Genomic DNA, 17,121 nt, shown 5'->3' with positions numbered 1-17,121 from the left:
TAGGGTCCATACGATTGTGCTGTAGGGACATCTAGATATACCACCGCTTTAAAGTACCACACAAAGCTCCTCATTCCTTATTTCACCAGAGCCTCTCATCATGTCGGAGAGGAATATTATTGGAGCCATGTTATGAGTTCATTTTACTACAGGAAGATGTCAAGGCCAATGGCACACAAAGTGTGGCGCAGGAAAAAAAGCCAAAAATCGACCCAGTTCCTTGGATAGAGTTAAATAGCAGTTGTCTAAAGATAATATCACAGTTTCTGCAGTTCCAGTGTCAGTCATCTTTCCACCACTAACAATTTTATTCCCATTGCAGCATCCCTTCAGTGGGGTAAGTGCACAAATAATGGAGGGGGCTGCCAGTGAATTTAGTGATCCCCTTCTTTTTTGTGTGTACTCAAAATAGTTTAGCCTTTAGTACCATTGTACATTTATAACTGTAGGACAGCTTTTTAGAACAAATAGAAAGTTAAAGATACTTTTGCTTCCATTGTGTTGTTAGGTTTAAAGGTGAACTAAAGCCTGGGCAATAACTGAGCCCCCCTACAGAGTCCTCCCATCCCCCTCCTGAACTGCACCACTGGGTGCAAGGAAGCCCTGTACTTGCCACTGACAATAAGCAGGTGCTTATTAATGTCTTATGTACCTATAAAGGTACATAAGGCGACTAATCTCCCCAATATACCATCCCATCAGATCACCGGTAGGATGGCATATGCGGCGCCGCAATTTCCCGAAATCGCAGAAGTTGCCTTGAGAGAGGCAAGGGACAAGGGAGATTTGTTGCAGGTGACTAATCTCACCGTGTGCCACAGCCCTAAAGGGCACCTATCACTGCCATACATTTTTTTTTTAAACTGCCAGAGCTGGGCTACCCAAACCAGAAGGGAGCCCCCAGTGAGGGCAGCCATGTTGAGGCAGATATGCACATAATGAGCGAGTGCCGTTATGCGCATGTGTGTGACGTAGGAGGGTGATTTACATTCATCACTCTTTCTAAACAAACTATTGCTTTCCCCAACTGGAGTGGTGCTCTAATAACCCACACCTCTGGTGGGGGAAACAATATAGGGGTGATAGGTGTCCTTTCAATTGATATCAGACAAATACAAAGGGAAACATGTATAATATAGGGGCCATGTTGTGGGTAAAAATAACCAATGTAAAAATCAGCAGTGGGTCATTTTCAATACATAGAATATTATAGTTACAGTAGCACACATACAGTATTCATGGAGGCATAGGTTACAGCCAGGGACTTCCTGAGCAACTAGGAGAATTAACCTCATGGGCCCCTACAGAAGAAACCACCTCAACATGATATTAATCCCCAGGCTGCTGGCACAGAAAATGCCACTTTATTCATTTGTGAAAGTACTGGAGCTATTCTCTGCTGTTCATGTAACCAGAACACCACCAAACTTTTCCAGGGACAGGAAGTAATGACAACGAGAGCCAATAGCACCAATTTTGAAAGTTGTTAAACACAGATGTTTTTTAACGTGGCAATTTAAAGGCTATATGTCCTTGTTAACATGATTTTTTTGTCATACAATGTAATATCTCTTTAATTGTAAAATAATTATTGTATATATTTTCTCTCTTTTCATTAGGTTGATTCTGATGGACCATTGGTTTGTAATGGAGAACTCTATGGAGTGGTCTCATGGGGACAGGGCTGTGCCGAACGCAATGCTCCAGGAGTGTACGCTAAAGTCTGTAAGTCCGACTCCTATAAGACCTTGAAGTGATTGTATCGTACCATGTATAACATGCAACGACTCATTTACTGCTAATGAATTACAGTTCCCAGAATCCACTGCCAATTATATCATATATTCTGTAATTTCAATATTATACTGTATAGGCAACAGCCAACAGTGATTTAATATGTTGTTCTATGTGATAAAAGTCCACAACCATGAATAAAACAACCAAAAGCATCAGTTCATAAGGCTTATTACCGTAATAATCAATTTATCAAATATTGGCATGTATTGCAATGTTGTGCAATATGGCTGAAAAAACACAGCTACAAAGTGGTATCCTGAGGGTAGACCACTGCTGAAGACAGCCAAAACAGAGGTCAGGTCGAGTTAGAATATAAAGTGGGTGCTTGTAGTTCACTTTTTTAAGGCTTTAAAAAAAAATACAGAAAATACAACCCTAAACCTGGATTTTATTCTTGTCCAATAAGTTATTCAGACTCCTAAAAGCATTAATGTTGGGTATAAGAAGAATAGAGTCTACCTTCAAATATTAGACTGATGTAGAAGTGGAAAGCATATGAAAATGAATTATATATATGATATCCTTAAAATCTATGTCTGATGAAGGGGTGTGTGCCCAAAATGCCACACTTAGAATATACACACAAGGTAATCCTGCTTGTACCAAGACCTGTTGTGCCAGTGATTTTCTTTAAAAGCCTTAAAATCTACACAAAAAATCATTCTCTGTAAGCTATAAAGCATAACATTATAAATGAATATATTTATGTTTGTAGAGAAAATATATCCTTATATTTGTGTAAGCTTTAGTGTAAATTAGATCCTGCTGTTTACCATAAACCACACCATATATCCCCCAGTATGAGACTGTGTGAGCCCTCGTTTGAATTGGAGACCAGGTTGTTTGTGACTATAACTCTCTAAAAAATGGGCGCAAGTGGTTCTTAAAGTTGAACAAGAATGGTTTATTTACATAGCCACATTGGAGTAATAACAGGTACAACGTATAGGTACTTAGTATCTCACAGGTCAGGCAATACTCACGACAATTGGTGACAATGAATCTCTCCCCGCAGGGCACAATGGGTTACCCCCAGCTTACAGGTTATACTCTCCCAGTGGAACTTTGGAGATCAACTATCTAGCCCTAGGTCTGTACACTGGTAACCCTACTCTGGGCAGCACTACACCTGGAATAATAATCCCTCTATAATCCTTGTCGGAGACAGAAGCTGCTCACTAGCTAGCACTAACTGTATGTCACACCTAGGGGCACATTTACTAATGCACGAATGCTTTGAATGCGTCCAAATGCGTTTTTTGGGAATTAAGCATTAAGTACATAGAGCATCAAACAGCCCTCCACTAAATAGTGACTGTCTATGGCATCTTACCCTAGCCCCTTTGGCATTTGCCAGAATCCACAGATTGCCAGTCTGGGCCTGGTTGGAGCCACCTTTGACTACAATTACAGCTTCAAGTGTCTTCCACTTTAAGATCTTCCAATTTTTGCCCAGTGTTCTAGCAAATATTTTTCAAGCAGTGTTAGTTGTCAGGGTCATTGCCCTGTTAGAAGGAGAACCTCTACCTTAGTCTTAGGTTTCTTGCAGACTGAAAAAGATTTCTTCTAGAGTTGCCCAATATTAGGTCCATCCTTGGTTCTAACCAGAGCAGTTGCCCAGTCCCTGCCAATGAAAAGCATCCCTACAGCATTTTAACAGTGACCCCTTCCCCCTTTCAGATCATCATTTGGTTACATTTTCTGTCTCACAATCTCTTCCCCCAGTGTCCTAATGCAGAAAACACGTGACATAGACCTCCCAGGTTTAGCTCACTATTTCAGGCCCAGTCTCTTCTTCTCTAGATTCTGATACCCTGGTTAATAAGTATAATCATTTACTATCCTCCACCGTTGACTCATTTGCACCCCTACATGCTAAGCGTACTCGTGCTCAAAACCCACGTCCCTGGCTGAATTAACAAACCAGATTCTCACGCTCCAGTACAAGGTCTGCAGAACGTATGTGGAGGAAATCCCATACACAATCAGACTTTATCCATATAAATTCCTGTTGGCCTGCCTCAACTCTGCCCTGTCAAAGGCCAAACAGGAGTACTACAGTACTCTTATAAACAATATCAAATCCAATCCATAACGGCTGTTTTCTATTTTCAGTTCCCTTCTGCATCCGTCATCAACAGAATCACTTAACCTTATGCACTCTCCTCAGGACTTTGCTGTTTTCTTTAAGAATAAAATAGGTTCTCACTTTCCCATTCGCAATCAGATTCCCTCCTCTACTAACACTAACCAGCTCCTCCACCCTAAGTCCCCTTCTGCATGCCTTAATACTTCCCATCCTGTAACAGCGTCCAAAGTCTCCTGGCTTCTCTTGTCATTCCCACTCACACCCTGCTCTCTTGACCCTCAAAAGCAAACAGTTTAATGGGTGTAGTTGTTTGCACCTGCTTCCCACATGGATTTATGCCAGGCTGCTCATTAAAGCAGAATGCCCCATGCTGGGTCACATGTTTGAACTATTTTTTTTGTTTGGCCTTTTCCCGATGAACTTAAAGTGTTGAACTGGACCTCCTAGGGTCCACAAGAGAACCTGATGTTCAGGGCCCATGCTAACAAAATATAATTGAAGACAGTGTTATAAGTGTTATATATGCCTATGGTGAGACTGAAAAATGATTACTTGTATTGTCATTGGCTGGGGCCCACTAGGTTCTAAATCCACTGGGTGATCCTCTAGTCAGTCAGTGACTGTCACGTTAGCACCATTATAGGTAACCACGTATGTGCCAAGAGGAAATACCAAGAAACAAAATTCAGTAGGTGACAGGCCACACAAACTCACAGAAAGGAACGGCCAAATACTGAAGTGTGTATTTTATAAAAATTGCATTTCCTCAATTGGCACACTAATTGCCATGATCATTATCATTACAAGGACTATTCATTGGCAGCGTAACAAGATTGATTTCCATAAGCTTTATACAATGTGTAAAGTCTCTGTCACTGGATGGAAACACATTCTCTGGAGTGATGAATTGTGCTTTACCATGACCAGGTCAAGACTGAGATTCAATATGACTGGCAATGGCATCTTAACTGCCATTGTAGCTATATTTATAAATATGCCCTGTGCCGGGGGTGGGCTGTAGTTGCATTACTGATGGATATTTGAATACTTTGTAGTAGAGATTACTTCCCTGTGGCAACAGTGCAACAGTTTGTGTGCTTACTAAAGTAAAATATATTTTATTTTCTTTAAAACATTGGTTTTACTGTTCCTTTAATACAGGAGTGCCTAAGAGGTAGATCAATGTCTACCAGTAGATCGCTTTAAAGTTTGTGGGGATGCCATCCCGTTACTTCTTTTTTTCCCCCAACATACTGGAGCGTGAGTGTGGATAGACTGCTATGTTAGCACTTGTATGATGTTATCTGGGCAATAAATGTGAATTTGGCACTGCATTTATATACTGCTATGTGTATTTGGGTATTACACATTAAGGGGCTGATTCACTAAAGGTCGATAATGCTTATCGCATGCTTTTTTGCGTTAAAAAGCACGCGATAAATAAGTACTGATTCATCAAAGTCATTTTGCATGCGTTAAAGACACATATTTCATGCGGAAAAAAACGCATCATCGCAAAGCGTTATTTATAATTCATTACGTTAATTAGTGAATAGAAATAGTACTAACGCATGATTCACAAACACATATAAAGTGTTAAACGCGCTAAATATTGCATTCGTCTGTGCGAATATTAACACCTGCTTGGGGCAGACAGTACTTAAAGAAAATTGTGGTTCGTGAGCTTTTGGCAACACAATAAGGACTTTGCAGTGGGATTTATTCAAGTCTGTGTTGGCCCTAGAGTGATGCAGCCTCCAGTTTGCAGGGAAGTGGGCATTTTCAGTACAGTAATTTTCAGAAAGTAACTGCTACCTGCGTAATAGTGTGCGCTAATATGGCGTGTGATTTTTCACACATGGCGGAAATTATCGTGCATATGTTAAAATATTGCGTAAAATCGGTCATCACGAGTTAAATAACACAAAGAACATTGCTTCTTAATTATGACACGTGTACTTTTAGTGAATCCAGCGTTAAGTCGCAAAAAATAATAATAACGCATGCTATAAATAGCACTCGTTTTATCGACCTTTAGTGAATCGGCCCCTAAAGGTGGTGATTTTCGAAAGATCGTTCCAATCCGCCACTAACGTTCAGGGCTGAAATGGCAGATATGGAGTTAGAAACAATAGGATTTCTACCTCCTTCTGCCGATTCAGCCCTGAAGACATATTTTGCTCAGACGCCTTCTATGGCGCCCGATCAAAATCTTTTAACCCGCCCAATTGGTGAGTCGACTGATATCAGCAGCCTCCTGCGATATCGGTCGCCTCGCCGACTTGCCATACACGCACCGAATATCGTATGAAACGAGGTTTTGTACAATATTATCGGTGCGTGTATGGCCAGCTTAAGGGTGATACTTGTGCCAAATGATAGACATCACTCTACTTTTATTAACATAGATCTCATGACGGAGGCCAGTTCTCCCTGCACTGAAAAGATAGAGTAGATCTCAATACAGACGTTCATTGTCTCCAGGGTGGATGAAGCAACTATCCCCAAGATCTTTAAGACGCTTTAAAAACAGCTTCACAAGCAAAAGTTGCCCAATTGTTTTTGCTGGCTACAAGCAGACACACAAGCTGAAAGGATTACAGAAAATCATTTTATTACTAATGAAAACTTCCATCACATTAATATTTATTCATACAATGTATTCATCAGAAAAAAGTCATCTTGTTTTATCTGTAACGCAAATATAAAGAGCTTCACCTTTAAGGATACTCTATTTTGTACATTGCATTACATAGTCAGTTAACCGGTGTGTTTCAGTTCTCTAAGAATATTGCTGCCAGTACTGGGACAGGTAAGGCTTAATACTCTACCTACAATTAATACAGTATTTGCAATATAATAACACATGCAATCCTATTGCATAACATTCATCAATGTTTTACATTTCCACACATACACATACATATAGAGACCAAGAGAATCAGATGGTCCTTACAATTCTAGATTTTTATATATTGCAGTGATGTTACCAGTGCTTTCTTTAGGACTGGACATTTTGGATTTTTTTTAGTTGATGATAATGATATGAAATGGAAAAAAAGAAAATATAAAATATAATAGATCTAAATAGTATTAGGGAAAACATGTTATTTATACCATTTTACTGTGTATGTACTTTTGACATAGTTTTGTGCTTTGCACTTGCTCTTACATTCACCAATAAGCCCTATAGAATAAGATTTATAGGGCACTGCGCATCAAAAATACACACCATAAATATTCCTTCATCAGTTCATAAGTTCCATGTGCTCTTATTAATCATATATCTATTAATAATCTAATATGATTTGTTGTTTGGAAAGCTCTGAAATAAGGCAATGTCACTTCCCACTGTGCCCCATTTAATAAAAATGTTTTTCATTTTTAGCTTTGTAGATTTTAGACAGGGCCTTTGTATTTAAATCTGTGTTGATGATACAACAACTGTATTGGGTTTTTATATGGTTTCAGTGGCCTTAAGGCATGGTGTCCTTATCCAGAACATGCTGAATCTTAAGAATTCCACATAATAAATTGGATAATTGTAACTTGATCTACAGTGCTATATCCAAGGCCTTGTACAGCTCACATGTACCAGTGCATCTGCAAAAACACATCGGCCACATCTGTTCTTCTGCTTATAGTTTTCTTTGTATTTCCTTTTCTCCCACTTTGCCTCCCTGATTCTTTACACTAATATTTCAGCAATTGAAGAGTCATAAGTGGATTTTCCTTAGGATGTTCTTTTTAATTCCTATTTAAAAGCACTAGTCATTGATTTATTGAATGCTATTGGCCCACTAGACAATGCCAAGTTTAGCCCATAGGCCCCATTATTAGTTTCTTTATTCTAATAGAAAATAAGATGCTTGGCTACATTGCAAATCACAATACTGTGAGTTTGTGCCAGCATGGTTTAATGTGTAACAGATCTTGCCAGACTAATTTAATTATTGCCTTTTATGAGGAGGTGAGTAGGAACTTTGACTCTGACTTGGCAGTGGATGTCATCTACTACAACTTTGCTAAAGCGTTTGATACAGTACCTCACAGAAGGTTAATGGTAAAATTATGGAATATTGGCCTAGAACATAATATTTGTAATTGCATAGAGAACTGGCTGAAGGATAGATTACAAAGAGTGGTGGTAAATGAAACAATTTATGATTGGACCAGTGTGGTTAGTGGAGTACCGCAGGGTATTTTTGTAGATAAGTTGTCTGATTCCAGGAGGTGTCAGTCTGTGTCTACTACAGCAAATAAATTACTGTATAAAAAGGGCACAAGCATAATTTTGCCATAAAAACATAACTTTTTATAGGTCTCTGTTAAGGCCTCACCTTGAATATATACAGTTTTGGCTCCAGTCCTTAAAAAGGATATGAATGAGCTGAAGAGAGAGTCCAAAGACGTGCAACTAAATTATGAAGGTAGACTGTTAAAGGGTAGTTCACCTTCAAATTAACTTTTAGTATTAAGAAAACAATGCAATGTTGAGACAATTTGCAAATTGTTTTTTTTATAATTTATATTTTTTGTGGTTTATCAGTTATTTAGCTTTTTGTTCAGCAGGTCTTCAGTTTAGAATTTCAGTTGCTATCTGGTTGCTAGGGTCTTGTTTACCTTAGTAACCAGGCAGTGGTTTGAATGAGGGACTACAATATGAACAGGAGAGGGGTCTGAATAGAAAGATTAGGAATAAAAAGTAACAATAATAATAAAATTGTGATTAATTAAAAAACTATAAAAAAAAAACAATAATGAAGACCAGTTGTTAGGAATAGGACATTCTATTACATATTAAAAGATAACTTGAACGTGAACTACCCCTTTATGGTTGGGGTTGTTTTCTCTGGAAAAAAAGGCGCTTGCTAGGAGACATGATAACTCTGTACAAGTACATTACACTTCAATATAGACAGATTGTGGGGGTTATTTCCCATACACAACCAATGCATTAGAGGCAATTGAAGCAGCGCTGGTGGTTTTTCATCGGGAGGGCTGTGAGGTTGGCGAATGGTGATGTTATGATTCTGTTAATGCCTATAAGAGGGGCTTGGAAGATTTCTTGAACAAGCTTAGTATCCAAGGCTACAATTAGTATAGATATTGGTGTATACAGTAGGTTGGTAAGAGAGTGTATATATGTGCACTGGGATTTATTTGGAGGGGTTTAATTTGATGGACTTTGGTCTTTTTTTATATGTACAGGGAGTCCTTTCCATTTACTGCTGAGTTGGCTCCTTAAATCAAAGTTCACTTACTTATAGGATGGTCCACCTTTAATTTAACTTTTAGTATGTTATAGAATGGACAATTCTTGGCAACTTTTCAATCGGTCTTGAGTTTTTATTTTGTATAGTTTTTCAATTATTTTCTTTCTTCTTCTGATACTTTCCAGTTTTGTTCTTTCTATTCAGACCCTCGGCTGTTCATATTCATTTCTCTTATTTATACCACTACCTGGTTGCTTGAGTAATTTGGACCCTAGCAGCCAGATAGCTGATTAAATTCCAGACTCAGAACTGCTGAACAAAAAGCTAAATAATTAATACAAAGATCTTTTTCTCCTGTTGAGATCTTTTTTCACAGGTCTCCTGTGCAGATGGGATGGCAATGAAAAATCAGACTTTTCTTGGTGATTTTATCCTCTTCGGATTCTCGGAGGATCATGTCTTGCTGTCTTTTCTCATGGCGGCGGTCTACACCATGATTCTGATGGGGAACGTTGCTATATTTAGTATTATCCACATTGACGGCAATCTTCAGGCCCCCATGTATTTTTTTCTTACCTACCTATCTATCCTAGATATTTGTTATTCCACTGTTACTCTCCCTTCTATGCTATTTAACTCCATCACAGGCAACAGAAGAATTTCCTTTCACAGGTGCTTCATACAGCTGTATTTTTTTGTCTCGTTTGGAGGGGCAGAGGGCCTTTTGCTTGCAGCCATGGCGTACGACAGATATGTGGCCATATGCAACCCCCTGCATTATCCCATCATCATGAACAGGAAGCTCTGCTTCCACCTTGTTGCTGGGTCATGGGTTTGTGGCTTTTTGAATTCTGTTCTTCACACTGTGATGACTTCACAACTTTATTTCTGTGAGATTAGGTACGTCAGCCATTTTTTCTGTGATGTACCTCCACTGCTAAAGGCATCTTGCACTGATACACACACAAGCAAAATTTTATTATACGTTGTCAATGTTTTTCTAGGAATGACTACCTTTGTATTTGTTATTATCTCTTACATACATATTATTTCCACTATTATAAAAATTCGCTCTGCTGCAGGAAGGAGGAAGGCTTTTTCCACATGCTCCTCCCACCTTATTGTTGTTACCATGTTTTATGTGTCAGGTAATTATAATTATATTGGCCCTACACCAGGAGACTCCTTTGACACTGAGCGACTGGCCTCTTTATTATATAGCATTCTAACGCCTTTACTCAATCCCTTTATATACTGCCTTAGAAATAAGGAGGTAAAGAGAGCTTTGTATAAAAAATTGTTACCTTATCAATTTTCAATAAAAATCTGATTTTCTCTTGGTGTTTATGCTCATCTATATACAGTTACCAATGTAGTACTCACCCCTAACACCATTTATATTTTCCTAGTTATACCTCTGTACAGTAAGGACTATTACTTACAGTATTAGACTTCATTCTCCTTTGCTGAGTGAGAGGGTGGATGATGGTTCTGATAATAATTAGCCCTAAACTACACTCTTTTAGCCCTTCCCTTAATTCAGATTTTTGCCCAATGTATTTTGTGCTGAAGCTAAGCTCTGCTACTCCTGCCAAAGACTGGGTGCTTGCCAGCAAAGCAAGTGAGAAATAAAAGTCCAGAACCAAAATCCCTCAAAATTTATAGTACTTTCAGATGAAATTGGTTAAAAGGGCATTGACTCAAGGGATGAGAACATATTTTTGCCTCTTTATAGGTCCCTGGTAAGCCTCACCTTGAGTATGCAGTGCAGTTTTGGGCTCCAGTCCTTAAGAAAGATATTAATGAGCTGGAGAGAGTGCAGAGACGTGCAACTAAACTGGTAACGGGGATGGAAGGGTTAAACTATGAGGTTAGACTGTCGAGGTTCGGGTTGTTTTCTATGGAAAAGAGGTGCTTGCGAGGGGACATGATTACTCTGTACAAGTACATTAGAGGGGATTATAGGCAGATGGGGGATGTTCTTTTTTCCCATAAAAACAATCAACGCACCAGAGGCCACCCCTTTAGATTAGAGGAAAGGAGCTTCCATTTGAAGCAGCGTAGGTGTTTTTTCACGGTGAGGGCAGTGAGGTTGTGGAACGCCCTTCCTAGTGATGTGGTAATGGCAGACTCTGTTAATGCCTTTAAGAGGGGCCTGGATGAGTTTTTGAACAAGCAGAATATCCAAGGCTATTGTGATACTAATATCTACAGTTAGTATTACTGGTTGTATATATAGTTTATGTATGTGAGTGTATAGATTGGTTAGTATAGGTTGTGTGCTGGGTTTACTCGGATGGGTTGAACTTGATGGACAATGGTCTTTTTTCAACCCTATGTAACTATGTAAGTCTGAAAGGTACTGTATGTCTGAGATTTACGTTAGTAAAGAACAATTGACAGGGGCAAATGGGGGCCTTTACTTGGAGATGCCAAGGAACCAATCCTGTGATTCTTTGCATAACCAAAGGAAATCGTTCAGTATTTTTTATAAAAGGGTAGTTTGATATAAAGTGTAGGCGGTGTATGTGCTCTGCTTCAAGGTTAATGCAATTAATGATTAGTATAGTCTTTTTCAGTAATATATGGTAGATGGTACTATTTGCAATAAACCCCCAGTCTAAGGTTTACTGAATATCGTTAAAAGAACAGCTTGAATGCAAAAGATCGTCAATAATTAAGGCAGTAGTGGTAAAATAAAGATTAAAAAGTAATTTATAAGGACAGAACAGCCTAACGCATTCCGTGCCTTATGGGGCACTTAATCATAGGCTAATGGTCACACGCCCATACAAACTATTTATAGGGGTGATGACAAATCAAAATGAGTCATACAGAAGACCAATCAAAAATGTGCTTACAATAAGTACAATAGAGTAAATAGGTAAAAAAAAAATCCTATAAAGACCTGTATAGAAAATACTAACTGTAATTATGGAGTATTGGGCTATTTTTAGTAGTGCATATATTAATCACAAATGCAGTTTAAAAAATGTTTATAAAGGAATTATTTCTATCCCAAAAAAGGAGGATTAAAATAGATATTATTGGGTCACAGTCCAACACTTTTTAAAATGCAGTTTTAAATCTACAAAGAATATTTTCATAGTGAGTCTGGGATAGGAATAGGTCAACCTACAGGAGGTCGTATCTCCTTATGTTTTGTCAGATCACACTGAAATTGGTTGTTAAGGAAAGAAACATGGCCAGCTTTATTTGAATTGAATGAATTTAGGTAATTCAGCACTTTTATAACCAATCACTGATCTCCTAGGTATTGATTTTACAATACCTCAGGCCCAGGATAGGGGGACGTACTTGGGGGACAGGTAAGGGTGTGCCTATGTGCCTGCCACCCATCATGAATATAGCATTGTGAATGTAGGTGCTACTATATTCAAAAGGGCAGCCACAGATCACTGTGTCCTGAGCCCAGAGACTTGCGGCAACTCAGCAGAAGGTATTGAACCTGGTTCTTTTGCACTTTTGCACACTGCCTCAGTAGCCATAAATGACCCCTTTAAAGTTCTACCTGCATTTGCTAATATAATTTAGATAATTTCTTTGTAATTTAGCATTAAATTTGATCACAAACTAGATGGATTTTTAAACAGATGTTAAATATATGAAGTTAGCCAGTGAATTGTAGATCTGTGCAACAATAGTTTTTTGCTCTTTTCTGTATACATCTATCAACAAATCTGTTGATAGATATATATCACAGATACTGTATATGCCAATATATGTTTTGTATTTCTCTTTTTTGGTTTTAGCAGGTTTAATTAGTGTATGCAACAAGCATTCCTTCCTAGAAGCTTTAATAAAAAATATATATTGGGGACAGACTCACCTCAGTGTATTAACTGTACTGATAACAATCACTTCTAAACTAAAGTTTTAGTTATAATTTGAATCCATTGAATAACTGCTACAAATAAGGCAGCCCATCATCTCGTTTGAATCTTTTGGCTGCAGTTATTCAGTTTCCTATTGCTGATGGTCATGGGGTAAGGAGAGCACAGCTAATCTAGACTCCTAGCCCAAAACTAGAAAGCAAAAAATCATAGGTGTAGTTGTTTGCACCTGTTTCCCACATGGACTTAAAGCAGGCTGCTAATTAAACTAGAATGTCCTGTGTATATGTTTTAAAGAATTATTCTTCCTGTTTGGCCTTCTCCTTCAGAACCTACTTGGATTGTTGGACTGAGCCTCCTCAATCCTCTGGGTCCATTCTCACAAAATATAAATGTAGACAGTGTTGTGGGAGTTATATAAGCCTGTGGTGGGAATAAGGAAGGGTTTGCTTGCAATTGTCCTTGGCTAGGGCCCACTAGGGTCAAAGTCTACTGGGAGATCCATTGAGACACAGACAGGCCAGCCTCAGCGTTACAGTAACTTTCAGAATGGCACCATCATAATCAGAAACATCTAGGAAGACTAATTCAGTAGGTGACAGGCCACAAAAACTCACAGAAAGGAACGGCCAAATACAGAAGCATGCATTTTATAAAAATGGCATTTCCTCAGTTGCCACACTAACTGCCACATTCCAAACGGTCTCTGAAAGCCATATCAGTACAAGAACTAATCATTACGAACTTAACAAGATGGATTTCCATGCACAAGTATATGAGCCTTGTGTAAGTAAGTAGCTGCCACTGGATGGAAACACATTCTCTGGAGTGATGAATCGTGCTTTACCATGATCAGATTTGGGCTGAGATTCAATATTGGCATTTGCATTTTAAGTACACATAGACCCAAACAACCTCACATAGGCCCAATAAATAGTGACCGTTTTGGGCATCTTATATCAGCTCATCTGGCATAATACACAGATATCCAGTCCAGACCTCACCATGATGGATGAGTATTGGTTGGTGGATGCCAGAAGAATGCTACCTGCCTGAGTGCATAATGTAGGATGTAAGGAATAGGAGGAATAATGATCTGTAGCACTTTTCATGGATTAGGCCAGGGCCTGGGTTCCATGAAACGCTGACCTTAACAATTGTGTGGTTCCTATTTGGTTGTAGGGCTAAATGCATAGATTGAATGCCTTCCTCTGTTTTCATACACAGTTTGTACAGGTGCACACTCCTTACCTAAGTACTTTAGATGTGGAACAGAACATGTGTTCGGCTGTTGCTTAACTGGTAGATACTTAAATACTTCATAGCAGAAATTACTTCCTTGTGACATGCTGTGGTATGGGTGTAAGTAGTGCAATAAACATGCTTCACATACAGATGAAGATACTAAAATGAAATGGTATCTATCTAAATATTCAGTTTTACTTTCAAAAGTTCTCACTGCACTGAATTGTATTGTATTGAATAGATCTAGATGTTCATTGTCTCCTGGGAAGGCAAAGCAACTATCCCCGAGGCTTTTAAGACACTTTAAATACACCTCCACAAGTTAACCATTTGTTCTAGTTGGCTACAAGCAAACACAAACTCAAGGATGGTACAAAATGATTTTTTTACTATTAGTAGAAAATCAAAACTTCCATCACATTCATATGTAATCATTCATTGTATTAATCAGAACAAAGTTATCTTGGTTTATCCCTAACAAATATGAAGAGAATCAACCTTGAAGGATAATCTGTTTGCTACATTCCATTCCATAGTCAGTCATTCTGTGTGTTTCTGTTCTCTAAGAATATTACTGGGAGTACTGGGACAGGTAAGCATTAATACTCTCTACCCCATATTCATACAGTATTTGCAGTTTTACATTTCTATACACCCCCACATACAGAGTTAGCTGGGCCTCACAAATACAGATTTGTATTTCAGCATTGCAGTTATGTTGCTAGTGCCAATGCTTTCTTTAAGACAAGTTGCCCAGGGGCAGGTATTCACATTACTTACATACAACACAGCCAATGATGGAAAAAGTTTTTTTCTTCTTCAGTCTTTAAAAGCAATATTTATTGTTCATCAATAAAACACAGCATTTGGCTGAATCATTAGAGACCCATTTATCAACATTATCATTTTTGTGGTTTTAGAGGTTTTTGAAACCACAAAAAAAGAATTTTCTCTAAAACCACAAGCAATCACAAACACCTGTGAAGCCAATTGTCCCAAACATTATGGTGCCCTGAAATAAGGGGGACTATGTTTAAAAAGTGTTGTCATCTCAAAATAGTGAGACAAAAAAGTATGCAAATAACTTTAAATTAAAGTCTGGAAAGTACACTTTAGTCACATCTGATTTGTTTGATTTTTTTACACGACATAAGATCAAGACCAAAGCGTGTTATATACCAGTGGGACAATACTTCTGCAATCAAGACCACAGGCTTAAGGGTATGAAGGTCTTAATTCTAAAAGGAAACTTTAAAACTGAATGAAAAATTAAGATCTATACATTCAAATGTATGGAGTTATTTAACACATTAGGAAAGAGCCTTAATTTGGTGTCAGGTTTCATGTCACACTATGTGACTTGACTGAATCTAGGACCCTGGACTAGGTACAACCCACCCTAATAAACAGTAGTTACTTTTATTACCTGCCCAAGTTATTTTTCTGCTCGTGAACACTTCTCTCTGATCTAACAGTATATATGTTGTGCCATTCCAGCTTTTATTTGTATTTGCCTGAAGAAGGGGCCTTAGAGCTCTGAACGTTTGCAATGTATTTTTATTGTTAGCCAATATAGGTATCATTTCTACAATACTTTTGTATTTGTGTTTTTTATTTATTATTTTTGCCCCTGGCTAACATGGTACCACAGTTTTTCTTTTGTGACGCCCTTCTGCCTTTGTCTATCCCCCCTTATCTGACACTTATGTGGACTGAGTTCAGTATAAGCCACTCAGGGTGCATGTTGCAAATGTTTAAATTAGGGTCCAGATCTATTTTTCTGGCCTACTCATTATTACTTTTCATATAAGACAATATAGGTGTGTGATATACATAGCAGTTAAATCACAGAAAGTATGTATGTATATCTTTATTTATAAAGCACTACTTATGTACGCAGCGCTGTACAGTAGAATACGTTACAACAGGTTGTTAAGATAATAGATAAATACAAAGTATAATAATAAATACAGATAAATACAGCAGCAATAAGTTAAGAGTCGAGGACACAAGAGGAAGGAGGTCCCTGCCCCGTAGAGCTTACAATCTATATGGGAGGGTAACTAACAGACACAAATAGGCAAATATAAGTGCTGTAGGTCACAGTGGGTGACACTACAATATAAGTGCCAGTTCCCAGATCAGGTGCTGGGCGAGTGCTCCAAAAGGTAGTCTTTAACCTTAGTTTTAAAAAGACTGGGGGAGGATTCTCTCCGGAGGAAATCAGGGAGGGCATTCCACATGTAGGGGGCAGCCAGGCAGAAAGGTTTAAGACGGGAAACCGCAGTAGTAGTGGGGGGCGCAACCAAACGATTGCTCTGCGAGGAACGAAGGAGTCGGCCGAGAACATATGGAGACACAAGGGACGAGATGTAGTGAGGAGCAGAGGAATGGAGGGCTTTAAAGGTTAGGAGAAGAAGTTTGTAAGATATTCTTTGTTTGATAGGAAGCCACGATATGGACTTTAGCAGGGGAAGGGCCTGAACTCTCCTGGATGAGAGGAGGAGAATTCTGGCAGCAGTGTTTAATATAGACTGTAGGGGGGAAAGATGGGAGTTAGGGAGGCTGGTTAATAGCAGGTTGCAGTAATCCAGTCGTGACAGGATGAGAGCATGCATGAGCAGCCTAGCTGTTACAGTAGAAAGAAAGGGACGGATTTTGGCAATATTGCGTAAGAAAAAGTGACAGGTTTTGACAGTGGAGTTAATGTGGTTAGAAAAGGAGAGACTGGAGTCAAAGATCACCCCCAAACAACGCGCCGAATCGACGGGGTTGATGAGGGTGCCATCAATAGAGATAGAAAAGGGGGGGGGGGTAGGACCAGGCTTTGGCGGAAAAATCATTAGTTCAGTTTTTGTTAGGTTGAGTTTGAGGTGGCGTTGGTTCATCCAGTTAGAGATGGCCAGGAGTGAACAAAGAA

General features: G+C 38.8%; 1 protein-coding gene across 1 annotated transcript; it reads left to right on the top strand.

Annotated features, from left to right (window-relative positions):
- Nucleotides 1-1,323: 1,323 nt before the first annotated feature.
- On the top strand, nt 1,324-10,432 carry LOC100486140 (olfactory receptor 8H1-like). Its single transcript, XM_002938495.4, has 3 exons — nt 1,324-1,445; nt 1,620-1,725; nt 9,479-10,432. Exons 1-3 carry the CDS (start codon nt 1,324-1,326, stop codon nt 10,430-10,432), a joined length of 1,182 nt encoding a protein of 393 aa, XP_002938541.2.
- Nucleotides 10,433-17,121: the final 6,689 nt, after the last annotated feature.

The sequence above is a fragment of the Xenopus tropicalis genome, chromosome 7 (assembly GCF_000004195.4).
Source record: "Xenopus tropicalis strain Nigerian chromosome 7, UCB_Xtro_10.0, whole genome shotgun sequence".
Classification (NCBI taxonomy): domain Eukaryota; kingdom Metazoa; phylum Chordata; class Amphibia; order Anura; family Pipidae; genus Xenopus; species Xenopus tropicalis.
This window is presented reverse-complemented; position numbering and strand designations above follow the sequence as displayed.